We start from the raw sequence: 20,225 nt of genomic DNA on the forward strand, positions 1-20,225 counted from the left end.
ATCCTATAGTATGTCTGGAAGCATGTGGGGGACCTCATCATGTCACTAAGCTCATGAAAGCCTTACCCCTTGCCCATGGGTGTGCCAGTTGGTCCCAGCTCTGAGCTATATCACTTCTGATTAGCAGCCTGCTGGGGGAAGGGGCTTGAGTAAGAACTCCCTGGCAGTTCTGACTTGTCTCATTTCCCGATACTTTTATCTGTCACTGCAAGTGCTTGGGCTCCCCTCCTGAACTAATTAAGTTTGCATGTGTTTAGACACATTGCCAAATAGGGCTTAGCAAAGCGGAACTGAGCTACATCTCTTTCCGAGTAGGGAAGGAAGGGTAAATGAATGCTCTCCCACAAGGGCCAGGGAGAACTGTGGATGACATGGAGTGGGTGTGTGTACAGATGATAGGCATTTTGCCCTGGCCCTCCTAGGGACGTGGTGAGCTTGCAGAGCAGCCTTCTGATTGGCTGGCAGGGGCAGGTGAGGGCCCAGTCTCCAGCTCTTTTAGTGAATTGGGCATTCTGAGAGGGCCGAGGATGGATAGAGGACAGGCTTTGATGTATGATTGTTATCCCAAGCACAGGCAAAACTGAATGTCAAATTCAGGATATAACAGGAGGAGTTTGTAGGGCTGTGTGCTGTTTGCCGCCAGCCTGAACCACCTACCTAGTCCCTAGGCCTAAAACCACCTGTATGAATAACAGCGTTCAGGGTAGCCTTTCTTCTAAGTCTCTGAGAAGTATGCTGGAAATGTGGACGCTGTTTTACCAGAAGACCCCAGGTTCCCCTGTTCAGTCTTGTGATCGCTATGAGACGGCCTCAGGGGGAGGTGGAGAAAAGGAGTAGTATTGTATAGAATCCCCTGACCTTAGAGGCTCACTATAGTGAGGCAGTAGCTGACAGGATGTTTTTGAGTCAGGCCAATGCCCACCTCTTCCCTAGTGCTGGGTAGCCTGAGATGTTCTGTGGCAGGATGTACTTGGATCCTGTCCAGACAGCAGATATGGGGGCAGATATGGGGGACAGTGGACTCCTCCTCTGAAGTAGGGAGGGTGGGTATTTCCTACACAAAGTAGTTAGGAAAGCGAGCCGCCAGCTGTGGTCAATCTTACAGTTTGGAGGCCAATGGGTCAGCTTCCTGGCCACGAAGAGGCTTTCTCAGTGGGCAAGACTGGCTTCCAGTGCACACTGAGTGTGTGTGGCGGGTGGGGAGGGTGTTCTGGAGGTTGTATAGGAATTCTGGGCCTTCAAGCTATAGCCTAAGCCCAGAGAGAACAAGAAACAGACCTTCTGCCCTCCCTTCAGCTTCCCTAGAGCCCTCTCGTCAGCAGAGGTGCATCGGGTTAGCCCCAAGAAGGCAGCTTGAGTTGATGGGGTCATGTTTCAGCTGCAGCTAATCCAAGTCACTCGATATAAATCTCTCCCTGCTGTCTCTCCCCTCCCTCCCATCCCCAACCCACAGACAGGGAAATGAATCCTGGCCCTCGCCCTGAATACATCATGGCAGGCCTGCCTCTAATGAGAGAGGGCCATTCATTGTAGGGTGAAGCTCCCTGCAGAGCCTGGGATGCCATTAATTAAAGAAGAGCCACCTGAAGCCAGTCGTGCGGTGCAGCCTGCCACGCTCAGATGGAGTGGTGGTGGGGTAGCCTCGTTAGCCTGACAGCTCCTTGGGCCGAGAGTTCTTGGGCTCTGAGGAGCGAGGGGTGCCCCGCCTCCCCCTGAGAGCTTGCAGGCCTCTGGGGCCAGCCTACTCACAGATGCATGAGACTTCCCTCTGGCACATGTCCTGGTGCCTAGCACTAGTGGTAAAGGGGCTCCTGAGTGTGGGCTTGGTGCGGGTTATCCATTTCCTATGGGCAGTCTCTAGGGCAGGAGCAGGTTTCTGTGGAGTCCATGGGAACTCTTAGGCCCCTGCCTGCGCCCCCTTTCCGCTCTTCTCCTTGTGGTCCTGGAGCTACAGGTTAGTAGGCAGCTCAGCTTTTATCCTTACCTCAGAGCCTGAGTTTGGGACAATTAGTCTGCTCTGGAAAGATTTTGGACCTAGAGGGGCATTGGGGAGGAGCTTTGTTGTCCAATCAATAAGTTCGGTCCCTCCTTGGCAGGCAGAGCCTCTGGTGATCCACCTTCTGGGCAGTTTTACCCAGAAGTCTTACCACTTCTGGGCTGAGTGATAAGACTCTAATGTTGGCCTCATCTCATCCACTAGGAAGGTGTCAAAGGGTCTAAAGCACTCCAGTGATTTTTGGAACCCCTGGAATGGAAGTTTTGCTTGGTTAAAATCCTGATAAAATGATAAAGTCATTTGTGTATTAACTCCTCAGGCTTTGAGATGTGTGTGGTAATGGGAGACCCATGCTTTGGCCTGCTACAGAGCTGCTGACTGGATGGCTCTTTACTGTGTCCTGAGGCAAGTGTTGCTGCCTAAGTATGGGCCCTCAGAGTTATACTCCCCTTGACCATCTGTGAGAGTCTTATCACCTCCTCTTGCTGGCAGGGGGGGCCGTAGGCACTGAGACCTTTGTATGGCCCAGAGTTGGAGTAGCTCAGCCAGTGTCTGCCTGGCTTGTCAAGAAGACAAATTGGTCCTGTGGCTCTTTGGGACTGTCTCTGGAAGTCTGGTTCTATCCTTTGTAGCAGTATCTGACAGGCTGCTTCAGAGAGCCTCAGAACCAGCTGGGGCCATGGCTTAACCATATGTTCCATCTCTGCTTCCCCACATCTCACCTGGTACAGAATAGAGGCTGCTACTACCTCCTAGGTCTGGGACTTGGGTTGCACTTCTTTGTGTTTTGAGTATTTCTGGACCTTGCAAGGCCTTGGCCATTTGTTTGGGCTCCTCTGTCCTCTGGCAGCTAGAGAGTGCAGGCTGGAGGGCTTGCCCCTGAACTCCTAAGGAGAAGGAGCCACTGTTGTTCCTGGAAAATGTTTTGCTTCGGGTGAGATATTTTTGTGTTTGTTTTTTTTTTTTTTAAACTTGTGTGACTCTTGAGACCCAACTCTTTTTTTTTTCCCTAATATTTTTAGAAATCAAGGTATGAAACAGGCACAGTAGGGTACATAAAGCATACAAACATGAAATGCACAGCTCCATATGTTTTTATGCGAGTATGGGCCTGTGTAACCACCACCCAGATCAAGATAAAGAACCTTTTCCATCATCCTAGAAATTGCCTCGTGCCCCTCCTCAGTTAGTAATGCCCTCCGCCTGTCAGGTAACCACTGTTCTGACTTCTATTACTTTTGGTTCATTTTGACTGTTCTTTTTATTTTATTTTATTTTATTTTATTTTATTTTATTTTATTTTATTATTTTATTTTATTTTATTTTATTTATTTTTTTAATTTTTATTTATTTATGATAGTCACACGGGGAGAGAGAGAGAGAGAGAGGCAGAGACACAGGCAGAGGGAGAAGCAGGCTCCATGCACCGGGAGCCCGACGTGGGATTCGATCCCGGATCTCCAGGATCATGCCCTGGGCCAATATTTTGACTGTTCTTGACTTTGAATAAGTAGAATCATACAAAATGTACTCTTTTATGTCTGACTTCCTTTGCTCAACATTATGAGAGAGTCCTCCACGGTTGTTGTATATATTAGTATTCAGCCTTTTCATTGCTGTATAGTGTTACATTATATCTCCTTAGGGTACTTTATCCCTTCTCCTTTTGTTGAACTGCATACCTTTAGCCCTTAGGTACATGTTTGTTGAATGAGTATGTGAATGTTCAGTCTGATAGAATATCCCGAGGCCTGTCAGCTTGTCCAAATCTCCCTCCTCCTTTAAAACCTAATTCCAGTCCTTTGGATATGTGGCCTTCTTGTCTCTTCTGGAATCTGCACCAGCTTCCCTCTTTGAACTCCTATGATAGGGAGAAGCTGGCCCCAGGCCTGTGGAAGTGGTCTTTGGGCCATACTGACCCATTTAGTTAGTCTTTCAGTAGATGTTGATTGAATACCCACTCTGTGTCTCATACTATTCTAGGTATTGAGGATACAGCAGTGATCAAAGAGATAAACCTTTAAAACATCCTGCCTTCATGGAGTTTACATTCCAGGGCATGCAGCCAGCACTGCCCTCTGCGCTTTGGACCGTGGTGCCAGAAGAATCTTGGTTTTGTCCAGGCTCCTCTGTGAGGTTCTGCAGGAGCTGGGTGGCATTGGCTCTTGCCATCTTGACAAGGCCTCTGTAGGGCATGTGGGCTTTTGTCTCCCTCTCCTGCTGCTGCTGCTGCTGCTTGGCAGTGAAAGGGTTTCCTCAGTATTGGTGCATCCTTTCTACTCTCCAGGAGTCTGATTCCCTCGGTGAGAGGAGAGAATTAATCTCCAACTTTCCATGCCTGTAAGGTGAGTGACCTCTGTTTTGTCAGCACTTGCCAATCTGTCCTCTAATTCCCAGCAAGGGGATCCCTGGGTGGCGCAGCGGTTTGGCGCCTGCCTTTGGCCCAGGGCGCGATCCTGGAGACCCGGGATCGAATCCCACGTCAGGCTCCCGGTGCATGGAGCCTGCTTCTCCCTCTGCCTATGTCTCTGCCTCTCTCTCTCTCTCTCTCTGTGACTATCATAAATAAATTAAAAAAAAAAAAAAAAAAAAAAAATAATTCCCAGCAAGGGTAGGTAATGGAGACATAACTCTGTGCTAAAGCAAACCACTAGTTTTCCTTGTGGCGATATGGAACTGATCCAGGCACTGGGAATGATGGGGCAGTCTGTGGGGATCTCACAGGTGCACGGTCATCTGGAGACTGCAGGGGCATTGACACCTGAGCTCCTTTGGTCCTGAATTGCAGTTGGCAGATTCAAGGAGGGAAAACGCCCTGCCATCGTATTCTCTTTAACCACCACCCATGCCTGTGGGGCAGTTGCCTCAGTTTGGTCTAAAATACGTTTCCAGTTGTTGGGCTTCTAAGAGCACATGGGAGGCTGCAAACACCCCAGTGAGGAAGAGGAGTCCAGAAGGATGGGTCTTAGAAGATGAAGGCTGGGGAACTCCAGGCTGCAGCTGGTGTAGTGACCTGTGCCTGAATGATCTGTGGACTTTGGAGGCTTAGCTCAGTAGGGCTTGGGAAAGATGGCTGTGAGTGGGTGGGATAAATTTTCAGTGTCCCTGGCTAAAGGGTGACATACTCAGACTTGATAGTTCTGTAAAACTGTTTCTTCCAAAGCCTGCAAGGATGTTGGTTTGGGGAAGAAAGCTAGCCGCCCAGAGAATCCCGAGAGCCTGACAGGCCTTTTTCTCTGCGATTCTTTCTTGCAGGCAGCCTGAGGCAGCCTGTCTCTTTGTTAACAGAGTGACAGCAATGTGACACCATGGAAATAATTACTAACAAATCACGGTGCTGACTGCAAACAGCTCTCTGTCTTCAGAGGCATGTCAGGGTGCATTAGAGCAGGACTGGAGGAGTGGCACATGTGGGGGCCAAGGCACAGCCCGCACTCAGACGCTCTCCTCTTCTTCCCCCAGCCTGACCCCTTTCTGCTATGGCTGACTCTCCTGCTTGTTGCCTTTTCCTAGAGGTCAGCTGAGGAGGCAGCTGGATAAGTGACATGTGGCTAGTCCCACTTCTTCTGGGCAGGTAGCTCAGACTCCCATCTTTGCTAAGGAACACCTGGGTAGTGATGAGATCCAGGAGTTTTTACATTATGAAGCCTTCAAAAGGTGGAGGGATGCACCCTTTCTGATTTACTCTGCCAGTGGTTTTGGGGTGATGGGAAATATTTGCTCCAGCTGGAGTCAGACTATGGGGGAATGCCTCAGTGTGGGCCCAGCTCCCTTCCCCCACAGCCCTGGTTTCTTCTTCAATTGCCATAGTCAATTTTTGGTAAGTCGACTTTGTCCATTCCCTCTTGGTTAGCAGAGTGATTGCTCTGACTGTCAGGGCTGTAAATAATGTTCCTGGTATGTGTGGCTGGAGGCAGCCATGTGGGGTAGGGAACAGAGTGGAAGGAGGAGCAGCACTCTGAGGGCTCCCTCGCTCTCCCCCCTCCCCTCTCATACAATATTTATCCAGGGATGGGAGTCAGATGCAGCGACCTCAGGGGTCACCCAGTTAAATAGCTTCTGAACCTCCCTGCATTCTAATTGCTGCAGTTGTCCTTTGCTCTGGAGACTTCTCCTCCCCATTGTCTGCTGAGGCACACACTAATGGCTCTCTTCCCTGGCCCTGCTGGGAGGCATATGGGGGGGGGGTGCAAGGGAGAGGGCTCATTGCTACCTTTCTTTCCCCCGGGATAAGGGAATCTAGGGCCTATTAACAAGTGGCTTTAGCTAGAAGGAGCACAGATCCCTGCCTCCCTCCTGCCCCTTCCCCAGAGTTGGCTGGAGAAGGAGCCCAGGCAATGGGGCTTGGTTTATGGGGCCAAGGGTCTTCACCCATTTCCAGTCCTATAAGCAGAATTGTGAGACTAGTGACTCTTCTGCAAGGCAACAGATCCAGGAGCACTCAGCTGAGGAGTGTCATCTTGTGTTTCTATGGATGGTCCCACATTCAGGCTTTGGAAACTTCTAATGAATGATATTTCCTGTGGGAATATCTGCATTTTGCCCAAAGATTGGCCCATTGAAAAGTCTCTTTGATCCCCCAGAGGTTGAGGTTGATTTAGGTGATGGATGAGGGTAGCAGGTGTGCCCCCATTTGGTGATTTAGGAGTGGCATATGCCACGTGTCTTCACTAGGCCCTTCTTTGTAAATGTCAGCTCTTCTCTCTCAAGGAATTCTTTTGGAAACTGCCACTGAAGGTGCGGACTGCTGTGCATGCTGGAGGTGCTGGTATATTCCAGCAGTAGCCTGAAGTCAGCCCCTGTTGAAAGCTGCTCCGGGCCGGGAAGTCCTGTGCTAGGGACTGTCAGGACTGATCACCAGGTGATCAGGACAGAAAGTAGCACGTGAATAAACCACCTGCACACTGGGTAAGGTGGAGTGTGAGAGCACCACGTAGGGAAGATACCGAACAAGTGCCGTTGAGAACCCAGAGGAGGACAGCAGAGAGACTGAATGGGTAGTATTTTTTAGCAGGAAACTTTTTAAAAAACCAAAATATTAAAGCCTAACATTACAAAATATATAAAAGTTGAGCTGCTCTGGTTGAAGCTGGGGCAAGGCCCTACCTACCGTTCTTCCTCCTATTCCCCCAGTCCCCAACGTGGCCTGATGTCCCTTCTAGAATCCTCGAACCCCATCGAGCACAGTTTAAAAACCACTGGGCTGTTCTGATGCCCACCTGGAAGGGTTCACTCCGTGTAGGCCACGTGCTTACCTGTTTTGAAGGAGTTCAGGGCGTTGGGATCAGGGCGGAGGAGATCATCCAGAGGGTTCGGGGAACAGCTGTGTCCTTGAGTGTATCCGAGCAGATCGACAGAACCTGACCGCCTGCAGATGCCTCTCCGTGGAGCCTCCAGAGGGCATTGTAGGCCACACAAAAGCAGCCCAGGCAAAGGGTCAAGATGGCCATAGGCTAGGTGGAGGCTGTAGTGGGGGGGTGAGTGAGATATCTTGGAAACAGCTCAAACTGCTAAGGAACTCTCGATTTCCTTGGCCAAAAGAGAGGACAGCTCATCAGCTGAGACACTGACCAAAGTGTCCTGGAAAGCTCCTGTCACCTGCTCCCCTCCTCCCCCCACTCCTGCCTGCCTCCTGCTGGGGCCTCTGCCATTCTATCTGGGAAAGAGCTCTCGCCAGGAACCGGTGGCAGCTCTGACACTTCCCCGCAGTCACAACAGGTGGGGCACCGTGCCCTTCCCTTGGAGGAATCGGCCTCAGGGAATTCCGGAGAGATGCTTGTCCTACTGTTCCCACTGTAGAGGGGCTAGGGAGATAGAAGGTGTTTGATTTCTTGAACTCTCTGTGGCACAGGGGAAATGTGTATTATACTGTTCCACAGCGTGTCTGTGGCACTTGTGTGCTTCTTGTCATTTTTGTGGGCTTGGTGTGGGGAAACGGTTGGCAAGTGGGCTGGCAAGCAGTGGAGCAGGGAGGTGCCGTTTACGTATCACTGCCTCTCGGAGGCTTTGGGTATCTGCTTGGCAATGGGGATTTGAGGTTGGTTTTCTCAGGGACAACCAGCAGCCTGGCCTGTGGGGCGTCCCTCTGCTCTGCCTGTGTTCTGGTTTCTGTTTGGGAACTCTCCAGAGCAGCATGTCTGGGAACACTTCCAGCTGTGCCGCCAGACCCAGACGCAGGTGACGGCCTTTCGTCTGTACCATAGGGAAACCAAGAGGAAATTAAATGTCATTTGCCCCCTGCACAGCAGGTCGCTGCCAGAGCAGACACTGCTGATCAGAGTTGTGCAGAGGGTACCCGAGGGAAGGCTTATGCCTGCAGCTATGCCCTCTGAGCTGTGGAGACTCCCAGGTGATGGCCTGGCTCACTCCCAGAGCTTTCTTTGCCAGGCTGGATTCACCCTGGCTTGGAGCCCAGCCCTGTGCTACATGGCAGCTGTGGCCTATGCCAGGCCAGAGGTGTGTGTGTACCAGTGGGAGGGAATGGAGGGAGACGGGCAGGGCCTGGGAGAAGAGGACACACAGGAGGTAATGAGGTGATCAGCCCTTCCCAGAGAAGCTACATGGTATTGTGGAAAGAGATGGGCCTTTAGAATTAGGAGACCTCGGTTCGAGTCCTGACTCCAGTACTTAGGAGTTGTAGGATCTTGGGCAAGTCACATTCCCACTCAACCTCCACATACTTATCTGTAAAATGGAGATTATGATAAGCTCTGGTTCCTGCCACCTGTGGGGGAAGTACTTCCTGTTGGGACTGGTGCCAGTTTCCTCCCCCCTCACCTCCCCTAGATCTGGAAGGGAGTCCCTGGAGCCCCTTGCCCTGGGCCTTCCTGTGAAGTGAGTTGGCTGAAGTTGATGGGGAAAAGGGGTGGGCAGTAGGTCTGGCCTGGAAGCATAGCTGGTGATCTCCCCCCACCTGAGGCCTTTCCTTCCTGTCCTGGTCTATGGGTCGTGGTGGTCACCCTCCCAATTACAGGGCTCACCTGGCCCCCTCCAGCCTCATACATAGCATTCTCCCGTTGGGAGGCTTGTCCCCACCCCTCCTTTGCTTTGGTGTCCTAGCGGTAGGCCATAGTTCTCCGCTCTGCAGTGACATTTATTAACAGGGCTTTGGGAAAAGATGTTTTAATACTGCGAGGTTCTCCCTAGAAAACTCCCCACCCCCATATTCCCCCCCACCCCCCCATCTGAAGCATGGCTGCTGGTGGTGAAATTCATTAGTGTTCCCTGACAGGCAGTGGCGACAGAGGCGCTCACTGTCTGCTTCCCGCTCCCTCGCTCTCGTGCTCCTGCTTCACGCACACTGATATTTAAAGCTGATGGGCTGCTTATAGACTTCTTGTACCATGACAAGTTTGGGGAGGGGGGTGGGGGAGGAAGAGACAGACAAGGAGCCAGCTGTCACGCTGGTATTTCAAACAGTACTCTCTCCTGACCCTTCGCAGGCTCCAGCAAGTGTATCATCTTTCTGAAGCCTGTGGTTGGAATTGTAACCTGCAGCTGTCCCAGAGGATGGGGGCAAGTGTGAGAGCAAAGTGGGCTGAGGAGTCGGTGCTCTCCCAGGGCTATAGGCAGGCAGAGAAGAAGGAATGGAGGGAGAGGGGGAGAGAGAGAGAGAGAGAGAGAGAGAGAGAGAGAAAGTGTGTGTGTGTGTATGTGTGTTCATGTTCCAACAGAGGGGACTGAAGCAGAATGTTTGTAAATGTTCCCCAGCAGTGCTCTCCCATCATCAGAAATGGGATGGCCCTTTTATCTTTCCTAAGGTGATCTTTATGTTTCATGCTGTGATTATCTTCTGTGTGGTCTTGGAATCTCCCTGAATCTAGGAATCAGGTTTGATTGGTTTCTGCCCTTGAGGGTCCTGGGTCTCAGCGATGCCCTTAAGTATGTGGTGACAATTAAGGTGGAAAGTTCTCCCATTTAATGTCTTGGTGCCTTGACTTTTGTTCCCACCGATTTGTGTACTGATTCTTTAGATTTGGAGAATGAGTTCCGAGGTGCCTCCTCCATGCACAACTCCTCTCATCCCCAGGCTTCTTGGAATTCATTTTTTTGTAATTGTTCAGTGGTTTTAGAACTTCCCTTTCTGTGTCATCCCTAGCAAAGTTTCACTGGTGTATTTTTCCTGACTAAGGCACTGTCTTCTCAAGGCAGGTGGCCTGGAAGCCTCTCTAAAGGCTGTTGCAGGTTTGGTCACAGCTGACCTCCTTATAGCCAGCACTTCATGAGTGCTTATGTAGGAATGTGTTTCCCTTGGCTAGCTCCTACAACCTTCACAGAGCAGGGCACGGACGTGACGTAACTTGCTCAAGGACACATGGGCACTTGACCAAGTTGTCTCTTGGTGCAGCAGAGCCATGTGCTGGGTGGGGTCGTACTGCCCTCTCCCTCCTCCCGCCCCCTTCTAGCTCTGGGGGTCTGCAGTGGGGGAGCCATTAGGGAATGGGCCTGACTCCTCTACTCCTGGCTCTTTTAGCCTTGTTGCCATCAGTCCTGCCATTGGCTTCCTCAGTTTCAGCACAACTGTGTGTGTGTGTGTGTGTGTGTGTGTGTGTGTCTGTTTACTTAAGGGGCAGAGAGGGGTTACTGGACACCTCTCTTAAAGCACCCAGGACATCTCCAGGTGGAGAGTGGAGCCAGAATGCTGCTTCTGTCTGGAGACTGAGGTACATTCTTGAACTGCCCAGGATCATCTTTAAGTGATCACCTTCTCCAGCCCCCCTGGCCTCCATCCCTCACCGCACCCTGCACCCTCTCCTCTAGGCTTCTAGGAGGGGTTGCCGGCATGGGGCTGCTGTCTCGGGCAGCACTTTTGTCTCCCTTCCTGACCTTGCCGATCCCTGCATTGTCTGAAAGTCCCGAGTGTGCAGCCTGCCACGGATGGCCCAGGCCATGTCTCCTGCCATGGTGCATCTCGCAGGTGAGACGGAAACTAACCAGCTTTGATAAGCAGGAGGCTCAAGCATTAATTTTTTATACGTCAGCAGTGGCCGAGTGAGTGAATTCAATTATGAGTCTGCCCCCCCCAGTGTAGGTGTTCAGAGCAGAGACTAAGGAACCTGTTGAAATGAGAAACCCCTATTTCCTGGCTTGACCCCCTCACTAATTCGGGTTAAATTGCTACGCTATTGCAGTGGTGACACATTGTGCCTGCCTCTGTTTGTACAAGAGGATGCGGTGGGGGAGGAGGAGGGACCAATTTGCGCAGAGATAAAGGTGTCGTGGCAGATAACTAACGTCCCAGCCTTGTGCCCGCTCTCATTGTAGCTCAATTTGCTCCGTGTGGAAGCCCAGCCTTCCCCTCTTTCTTCCTTCCCTCCCCTTGCTCATATTTTACCTCGATGCCACAGTGTAATGATGCCCTGCGTAGTGGGGGAGGAGATAGGCACCTCTGGCTGACAGCCCTTCCCGATAACCAAATTCCAGCCCATCCATCACTAGCTACTCTCCTCAACTTGAGGAAAAGTGATCGTGAAAGGCGGGCCGTTTATCACCCAGGGTCTGTTTATCTCCTCTGGTGGGGGGGAACGGAAACAGAGACAAAGAGCTGCGTCCCTAGCTAAGTGCTGCCTTGCCTGGGACAGCCTGCGTGTGCCGGGTGCACGCTCATCACACCGGCCAGCAAGGCTCTGACTAGGTGCGCCTCCCAGACTGGGATCCAGTGGAAACGGGACCTTTCCCGAGGCCTAGGAAACATGGCAGCTCTGAAACATAGGACAGTGGTGACAACATTCTGTGGGCACGTTTGTGTCAGAATGAGCAAACGTAGGGAGCCTACATGGAAGTAAACCCCACTCCCCCTCATGGGTGTCCCTTTGGCAGGAGCATCCATCTGGCTGATTGGTTGGGTCTCTTGGCCTACTCCTTCCCCGGGCTGGGCCTTCCCTCCCTCCATGGTGAAACTGTGACTTGGAAGAAGACTGAGACAAGCCTTTTTCTCTCCCACCTCTTTTCTTTGTTCCTTAACACTCCTCCGTTTCCACGTATCAGATGGGATAAAATAGTTTGCCGTTGTAGGTGAGCAGTATGTGCCTCCTCGAGCTTTTGGACACCAGGACTCACAGCCTACATTACTTCAAGATCTGGGTCTCACGGCCTTCCCAGAGCAGCAGAAAAGGGATCACGTACGGCTCCAGATTCAGCTGGCCTCCTGTTCTTTAAGGGCTCAAGTCTGCTAAAAGTGAGAGTGGCCTGTATCTCCCTGGGATCGAGTTGCCCTCAGACTTAGAAAAGCACAGAAGGAATAGGCTGCATAGCCTTTGCCAGCACTGGTGCCTGCGCTCCTGCTGGTCATGGCTGTTGGTGTCTGCCAGTCTGTCTGTCAGACCTCCATGGATGCTGCTGGCCTCCTCAACCCAAGCCTAGCGGTTCTAGCAGAGCCCCCCCAGCTCTGTTTCACCTAATCTTCAAAGCTGAGCTCCTGTTCACAATGGCTTCATCCTGCCCCTACCCATTAGCGAGGGTGGTGTTCCCTTAACGAGCTAGTCCCCTGACTTGGCTGGCGCCGAGCTGCTCACACCTGTTTGCCATCAGGGCTGTCTGGGCCCAGCCCAAACGCTGGACTGCAGGTGGTGGGGCTGGATGAGGGGTGGGGAGGGCTGGGTCCCTTATGCTTTGTGCCTGATACTTGTTGGAGGAGGGCAGTTTCTTGTACCCCTCTTCCTCCCACTATTCTTTCTAAATGGCGGGATCTCTGCTTCCTTTTTTTATTATTTGGAAGGAGTAATGAGGGAACTTGAGGAATACCCCATCTTTTCTAGCTCTTGCCTGGAGTTAGAAGTAGCGAGGAGCTACTCAGGCTTCTTTGAGCAGGGTTTGATGTTCTGTGCTGATGACCCTGGGGCCCAGTGTGATAAGAGCAGCGTCACATGAGAAGTGCTGAAGGTGGAGCCCCTTTGTAGCCCTAGGCCCCACAGTATTTGGAAAGTGATCATAATCCCTCGGTTTAGAGCCCACGGCAGGACTGGGGGGCCCTTCCTTAAAGGGGGCCCCTTGCATTCATGAAGCTAAAGGAAGTTTTGATTTGGTTGAAAAAATCTCATTCCTTTTTATGGCCTGGACATAATTGGCTCTTTTCTATTGGCCATCAGTGATGTCATTCCGACCCTCATAAAGAAGGGGAAATCACACCTGTGGACTTGGTGCATAAAATTTCATTGGGCAGCAGTAATAAGCATGGCCAGATGATGTTTGGGCAGTTGCGGAGCTCTGTGCCCAGTGATTCCAGCTGCACAGAGACCTGGGCACCATAAACCTGCCTGCACGTTCATGCCCGCAGGCTAGTTCAGGGCCCACTGCCAGTGGCTCTTTCCCTGGGATCAGTATCTGGTAGGAACTCACAGCATTTAGACCCTTTGTGCCAGTGGGGCTTTTGCCCTTTTCCTTTACAAGTTGATGGAACCATGTACCCCATGGTACCCACAGACCCTAGCCTTAGGCTCCTAAGAACCTTGGAGCCAGATGTGACCTTGAGCAGTAACCGCCATGCCTACCATGCTACCTGCCTCTCTAAGGCCCCAGCCCTTACCTCCCTGGGGACTGTAAAGAGCTCTGAGTGCATGTGCATGACTGATGCCTTGTGCAGTCAGAAGGCTGAGATCCTACTTCTCATTCTCCCCTTGGTTTGTTATGTGATTGAGCAAATCCTTTTTCTTCTCTGGGCATTGCTTTCCTATTTTATGTAGGGTCTGATGACTATTCTGACCTACCCTCCTCCATGGCTTCTCTTGGTGCTCTCTAAGCTGGGTAGGGTTCTGTCATAGAAATGCGTAGCTGTCTTCCCATGAGGCATCTGGAAGTTCAAGTTCTGGCATTTGGCTCTGAGTCTCTTGTGAAGATGGGCCTGGACCATGCTACATCTCTACTGCTTGTGTCTTGGAGTCACAGGGCTAGAACCAGCCACAGACTGGAGGACTCAACAACCTAAATGCCTGTGAGTCTGCAAACTGCATGTGTCCCTGCAAGTACTAGAGCCTGAGTGAAAATTATAGTCCCGTCCTCCTCTGCTTCAGTCAGCCATGGGGTACAGATAGCACTCAGGGTCGCTGCTGAGCCTCATCTGAGGCTGACCATCCAGCCTGACAGTCTGACTCCTCTGTCTTTGACACGGCCTCTCTGGTATGGGTCCTCCTCTGAGAGGATCAGGTAAGATTCTACTGTGCTAGACCCTTCCTACCTGGGTAGAAATGGCTACTTTTGAAATCTTGCTGGAGAGGGAGCCCCCCCGCCTGCACCCCCAACCAAGGGTAGCCACAGCCAGTAGGGCTCCTGGTCCATCTCAAAGAATTGAGGCACTGGGAATGGCTAAGGGAGAATATGATAGGTAGCCCAGGACCCCTGCTTTTTGCTGGCCAGTCCCCCTGACCTCTTCCTTTGCAGATTCTGCTGCTTCTGGTGACCCCCTTCACTCACAAGACCTTAATATGAGTTTTCAAAAATAGCTGAGCTCAGCAAGCATTTTCACAAATAACAAGGGTAAGGAACATGAAAGAAAAATAGAAGGAAATAAGAAAATTATCTAGACAATACAGTTCTCCTTAAGCAACCACACTTTAGCTCCTAAGGCTATCTATCTTTCATCCTTCAAAACCTTGCCTAGGGACACCTGGGTGGCTCAGCAGTTGAGTGTCTGCCTTTGGCTTAGGTGGTGATCCTGGGGTCCTGGGATCAAGTCCCGAATCAAGCTCCTTTCAAGGAGCCTGCTGCTCCCTCTGCCTGTATTTCTGTCTCTCTCTCTCTCTCTCTCTCTCTCTCTCATGAATAAATAAAATCTTTAAAAAAACAGAAAAAAAGCCTTACCTAGTCTCTTTACATTCTTGGTCCTCAGTTCCCACATGGGGATGTGCTCCCTGCATATTACTTCATCTTGGTCTCAGCCAGAATTTGCCTTCTGGGAAATTGGTTGTAATTAATGTACCTGAGCCGCCTGGATATTTGAGAGGAACCTCCCTTCAAGTAAGATATCTCAGGTCTCAGAAAAGTAAATCCTTACTATACTGCCTGAAATATGGGTATCACTTTCCTCTCAGAGTCTGTCAAATAATGGAGGGAAGGCTGGACTGCCCTGGATCTTTCTCTGACGGAACCAATCATCTTAACTGGATTCTTACTGCCAAACTTCCTCAAAAAGGAGCTTACAGTGTGGTCTCCACTTTCTTATCTCTTAATCCTTGTTTGACATGTTGCATGCTGCCTTCTGCTCCCACCAACCCACTGATACCAAATTCATTAGGTTTTTCTCAGGTCTCATCTTGCTTGACTACTCCATGCCATTTGATACTAATGATCTGTAATTTAAGCTCAGAAATCTGTTGTATATATTCCAGAAAGGGGAAATGTGCTTTTAGATTGTTTAGATTGACTACAAGTTGATGTAAAGTGAGGTTAAAGAGCATGTGTGGCTCTGGGTATCTGATACCCTGAAAAAGGTCCAGGAGCTCTGCCCTCTAGGAATGAAGGTGGGTTGGTAAGTCCTGACTCATAGTCCAGTATCTCCTGTGGAATTCTGGAAGGAGCTGAGCAGGGACCTCTGGGGGAAGCTTCCTGGGCCCTTAGATCTGGGAAGTATTCTGTAGGGAAGAGTTGGAAGTCTCACTCTCTAGTTTCTAAGGACTCATGGGTAGAAAATATAAAGAGATAGGTTTTAGTTTAGTATTAAGGAAGGATGTTCTAGAATTGAAGGAGTCCCAAACTAGAGCTGATTGTCATGTAAAGTAGTGAGTTCCACTGTGTGGTGATGGTCTTCTAGGATGACTTCATTTCATTTTAGTTCAGTAACACTTACGAGACATTAGCCTGGGCCCTCTGCTCATCTCACTCCATACTCTTCCTTGTTGATCTACTTGTGTGGCTTTAATTTCATTTAAATTACATTAATGAGGGATCTCTGGGTGGCGCAGCGGTTTGGCGCCTGCCTTTGACCCAGGGCACGATCCTAGGGACCCGGGATCGAATCCCATGTCGGGCTCCCGGTGCATGGAGCCTGCTTCTCCCTCTGCCTGTCTCTGCTTCTCTCTCTCTCTGTGTGTGTGTGTGTGACTATCATAAATAAATAAAAATAAAAAAAAAATTACATTAATGATTTAGTAGTTTATATCTCCAGTCCAGACCTCTCCTCAAAACTGGATATCCAGCTGCCTCTGTAGTTATCATCCCACTGCCGCATGTCTCCTAGGCACTTTGAGTGCTTACCATGCACCATGCATGTATATAAAACTGCGTTCCCAAACTTGTGCCTCCTTCCAGTGGTGCATTAGGGGTGAGACAATGAGCAGTTCACTGTGATTTGGGCAGAGAATTTAAAAACAGTAATAAAGTTGACTAGCCACTAGTCAGCTCTGGGTGTCAGATATCCTCTCTCTGCCCCTGCCTCCTCCTCTGCCTGACCCAGTGAGTAGCGTGAAGCTCGTCAAGCCACAGAGCTTTGAATTGGTCTGTACCACTTCCTCTCCTTTGGCCCCACATCCCATTTGGTTACCAAGGCCTCCTTCACATCTCCTATCTGTTCCTTGCTCATTATCTCTACAGTCTTTGCCTAGCTCTGAGCTACTACCCAGCCTTTTCAGGGTATTGTTTTTGTTGTCCCAGAAAAATATTTGTAAACCACAACTCTTCAGAGGCTCTCCCTTGCCTGTGGCCAAGCTCTTCTCTTAGCAAGAAAGTTCTGTGATCTTTCCCAGCTACTATTTCTGGTATCTTCTTCCATGTTTCCATGTATCCCAGTGCTCCTACTTAAGGCTGTTTCGTCTATTTATTTCTTTTCTTGTCTGTCCCATTGAACAAATTGTGAGCCCCTTAGAGGCAGGGGCTAAGTCTTACGGTTTTTTTTGTTTTTGTTTTTGTTTTTTTAAGTCTTACGTTTTGAGCCCTAAGTACCTGTCTATTATTAAACATCAGTAAATGTTTGGTTGAATGGATTTATGAGGATACGACATCCTATCTAGAGGGAAAGATCATTTATAAATTATAAGAAAAAACAAGGACAACCCCTTAGTTTAAATTCTGACCTCTTGGGCAGCCCAGGTGGCTCAGTGGTTTAGCGCCTGCCTTTGGCCCAGGACGTGATCCTGGAGTCCCAGGATTGAGTCCCTCATCAGGCTCCCTGCATGGAGCCTGCTTCTCCCTCTGCCTGTGTCTCTGCCTCTCTCTCTGATGAATAAGTAAATAAAATCTTAAAAAAAAAAAATTCTGACCTCTTATCCTTTTGCATGGTCTCTTCTCTATTTGTAGAAAGCTTCTTGCTAGAGACTTAAATGTGAACTTAAGGCCCTGCCCAGCTATCACCAACTTGCAAGCTCCTTCTGTCCCTCCTCCCACCTTATATCCCTCCCTCTCTGCTGTAATAAAAGTTACAAACTGGTGCATTGGAAAGAACATAGGCTTTGGGGTGAGGTAGACCTGGGTTCAATTCTTGGCACTGTCAGTTTTTAGCTATGGAACCTGCGGTGACCCCTCTCATTTTCTCATCTGTAGAACGTAGGCAACAATACCTTCTAGCATCATCACACTGAGGAATCACCTGCCAAGGCAGGTAAGATCCTTAGCATATTGCAGGCCATCAGAAAATAGTAGCTGCTAGAGGCTCCAGGTGCTCACATTTAGATCTGGAGCCCAGTGCCCACGGTGCTAGAGGCAGGGTGCCTTTCTTGGGCAGGGTGGGACCTGTGGCTAATGGATTAGCCTTCTGAGGTCTGTTTGCATTTCCTAGACTCAGACTCTATACCTGGGATGTGGATGTTCCCAACTTGTTGTCTTTTCCCTTTCTTGTAGGCTCCCAGGCCAGTGCCAGTACTTGGGCTTGCCAGTGGCGGATTACTTCAAGCAGTGGATTAATCTGAAAAAGGTAACCGTGTCTGAGCCCCATGTGGGTGCTTCCTCTGGGTCTCCTGTGCCTTCAATCCCCTCCCTCACTCACTTTTTTTATTCATTTCTCTTTTTGTTGTCATCTCTTTCCTTTTCTTTGTGTTCTCTTTTCTCAACATCCTTCCTTCCTTTTCCCTAACTAATATGCACTGGAAGATTGTGGTTCTTTCTGGGAGTGGGGAGCTGCTTGGGGATCAGGCTTCAGTGTAGAGCATGACACCGTCCTATGTGGTGTCATCCAGATGTGCAGAGAAGTCCCAAAGAAGGGGATTTTCTAGGTTCTTGCTCAGATCTGAGTCCCTGGGCTGAGCTGCATTGTCCTTAGGAGAGCTGTGGTGCTAGCTGAGTCTCTGGGAAAGTGTCCTTCTTTGATGTGATCATGAGTGTGGCCTCTGACCCTCCTGAGTGGCCCTGGGGTGTCCCTCTGGTTGGGAGATAGAATTGGTTCAGGCTGGCTTTGGTCCTGCCTCGCCCCAGCGGAGCCTTGCTCATGTGAGAAGGATCGTGGAAACTAGAGTCCAGTTACCTCTGGGTATGAGGAAGGACATTGGCCCTAATGCAGCACCAAGTGCCAGGGGAGTGGGTGCCGGGGCTGTGGGCTGGGAGGGACCCCATGTGGCTATGAAATTGGGCCCTAGTGGAGAATGGATTACCCAGAAAAGTGTACTTTTCCAGTGTGTGCTATACTTCTCAGGTAAGCAGAAGAAAGGAAGTGTAGGTATAGATTCCCAAGATCCCTGCTCTGTTGGGATACTTCTTCCATGAGGCCCAGTCTGCTAGAAAGACTCACTCCCATAATATTGATATAAGGGTAATAGCCTTGGAGCAGCCTCAAAACCCCATGCTGCTGATCAGCTTAGTGACACCCAGGAAATCGGAGAAGAGAGAACACACCAGGGTTCAGAGTGGTGGCTCCCGGGGGGCTTAGAGAAGAGAGAGGTCATTGAAGGCTAAGATGTATTGTGAGGATTTGGGTCTTGAACTGGGTGTTTGATGGAATATGGGTCTGAAAGAGAGAAAGACTTTCCGGGCAAAGGGAGCAGCATGCTTTTGGTGTATGTTTGAGTTGGAGCTAAGTGAGCATGTGGAAGAAGAGGAAAGGAGAATGACTTTGGACTTAGTTCCATTGATCTCAGGGCAGCCATTCTTTATGGCGACATTTGTGAGCTCCTCTATTTTCGCCTGGTACTCAGATCCTTCACACTTGGTCCTTGGCTTGTTTGTACTTTAACCCTTACCCACCTCTCCAAATGATCTCCCTTGGACTGGAGCAGTCGCTATTTACTACCTTCCATCTTTGGCTGAGGGGGCCAGGCTCTGTCCTATCTTCAGGTCGTGGCCTATGGCCTTACCTCAGTCTGAAGCGTCCCCCAGTCATATTCATCAGGCACATTCGATCTTGAGGATTCAGCTCAGATATCACCTCTTCTGAGGTCAGCAGTCAATCTCTTGTCTTGAGACTCCTTGACCCTTTGGATATCAGTGATCTTTGAGTATTGAAACTGAGTCCCTATATGTTTCCTCAAAGACCTATCCATCTGGAGCATGGAGATTGAGGCTGGTTCCTCTCTGCGTCTGAAGTGGCCAGATCAGGGCTATGTACAGAGGACGCGCCAGTGGCTAGTGGCTGGCTGATGATCTTTGAGAACTGGCTCCACAAGCCCTGTCACTCAGGGCTTGGCGGAGCTCTGCACGAGGGTGTGGCTAGGTCTGCGCTCCTGGAAGACAGCATACCAGCTGTCAGAGTGCATCTGAGGCTACTTGCTGGCCTCAGCAAATGCAATGTGAAGGCCCGGCCAGGCGAGGCAGGCGCTGACCATGAACAATTGCTCTGTGAAGTTCACTAGACTTTTTGGTGTCTGGATAACTCTCTGCCTCCAGGTTCCTTGGCAGAGAGGAGGAAAACAGCCGACCCGTGTGTTAACATTGCCACTCATGGCTACCTTGATGCTGCCGGGGTTGGAGGCAGGCTGTTCTGAGCCTGTTCAGCATAGTTCTCTGCCAGACTGTGCTGAACCGTAGGAGGGAAATGAGTACAGGTAGAAACTGGAGACTCTGTTCCCAGGTGGCCTTGTGATTGCCTCTTGGTAGGTAAACTGAGCAGGTTTAGGAAAAACAAGAATGGCATGAGGTGAGTGGCATTAGAGGGGTCTAATCTCTTCCTTCCCCAAATCATGTTCCAGCTATGTCAGAGGGCCCAGCAGGAGAGATGACTCAGTTCAGAACTTTGGGCCAGTCCTTGCCAGCAGCTATTCAAAAGAGAGGCTGCAGGGCTCTGGAGGTCCAGGGGCCTGGTGATCTTTTTGACTTATACTGCATGAATTAGTGCATGGTGCACAAAGATTCCTCCTCCCTTAAAATGAGTAACAGT

At 50.2% G+C, this 20,225-nt stretch overlaps 1 protein-coding gene across 18 annotated transcripts in view; it reads left to right on the forward strand.

Moving 5' to 3' along the window:
• Nucleotides 1-20,225, forward strand: part of ERI3 (ERI1 exoribonuclease family member 3) — a 128,138-nt gene that overhangs the window by 48,994 nt on the left and 58,919 nt on the right. For 15 of the 18 annotated variants that reach the window (XM_035698965.2, XM_049094297.1, XM_049094299.1 and 12 more), the window contains one exon: nucleotides 17,762-17,834. The exons of 2 other annotated variants lie outside the window; for them this stretch is intronic. In XM_035698965.2, coding sequence (XP_035554858.1) covers nucleotides 17,762-17,834 — 73 coding nt within the window. Of the gene's footprint in view, nucleotides 1-3,979; nucleotides 4,342-17,761; nucleotides 17,835-20,225 lie in introns of those variants that run through there. One more of the 18 variants, XR_007402368.1, reaches the window with a different exon arrangement.

The sequence above is a fragment of the Canis lupus genome, chromosome 15 (assembly GCF_003254725.2).
Source record: "Canis lupus dingo isolate Sandy chromosome 15, ASM325472v2, whole genome shotgun sequence".
Classification (NCBI taxonomy): domain Eukaryota; kingdom Metazoa; phylum Chordata; class Mammalia; order Carnivora; family Canidae; genus Canis; species Canis lupus.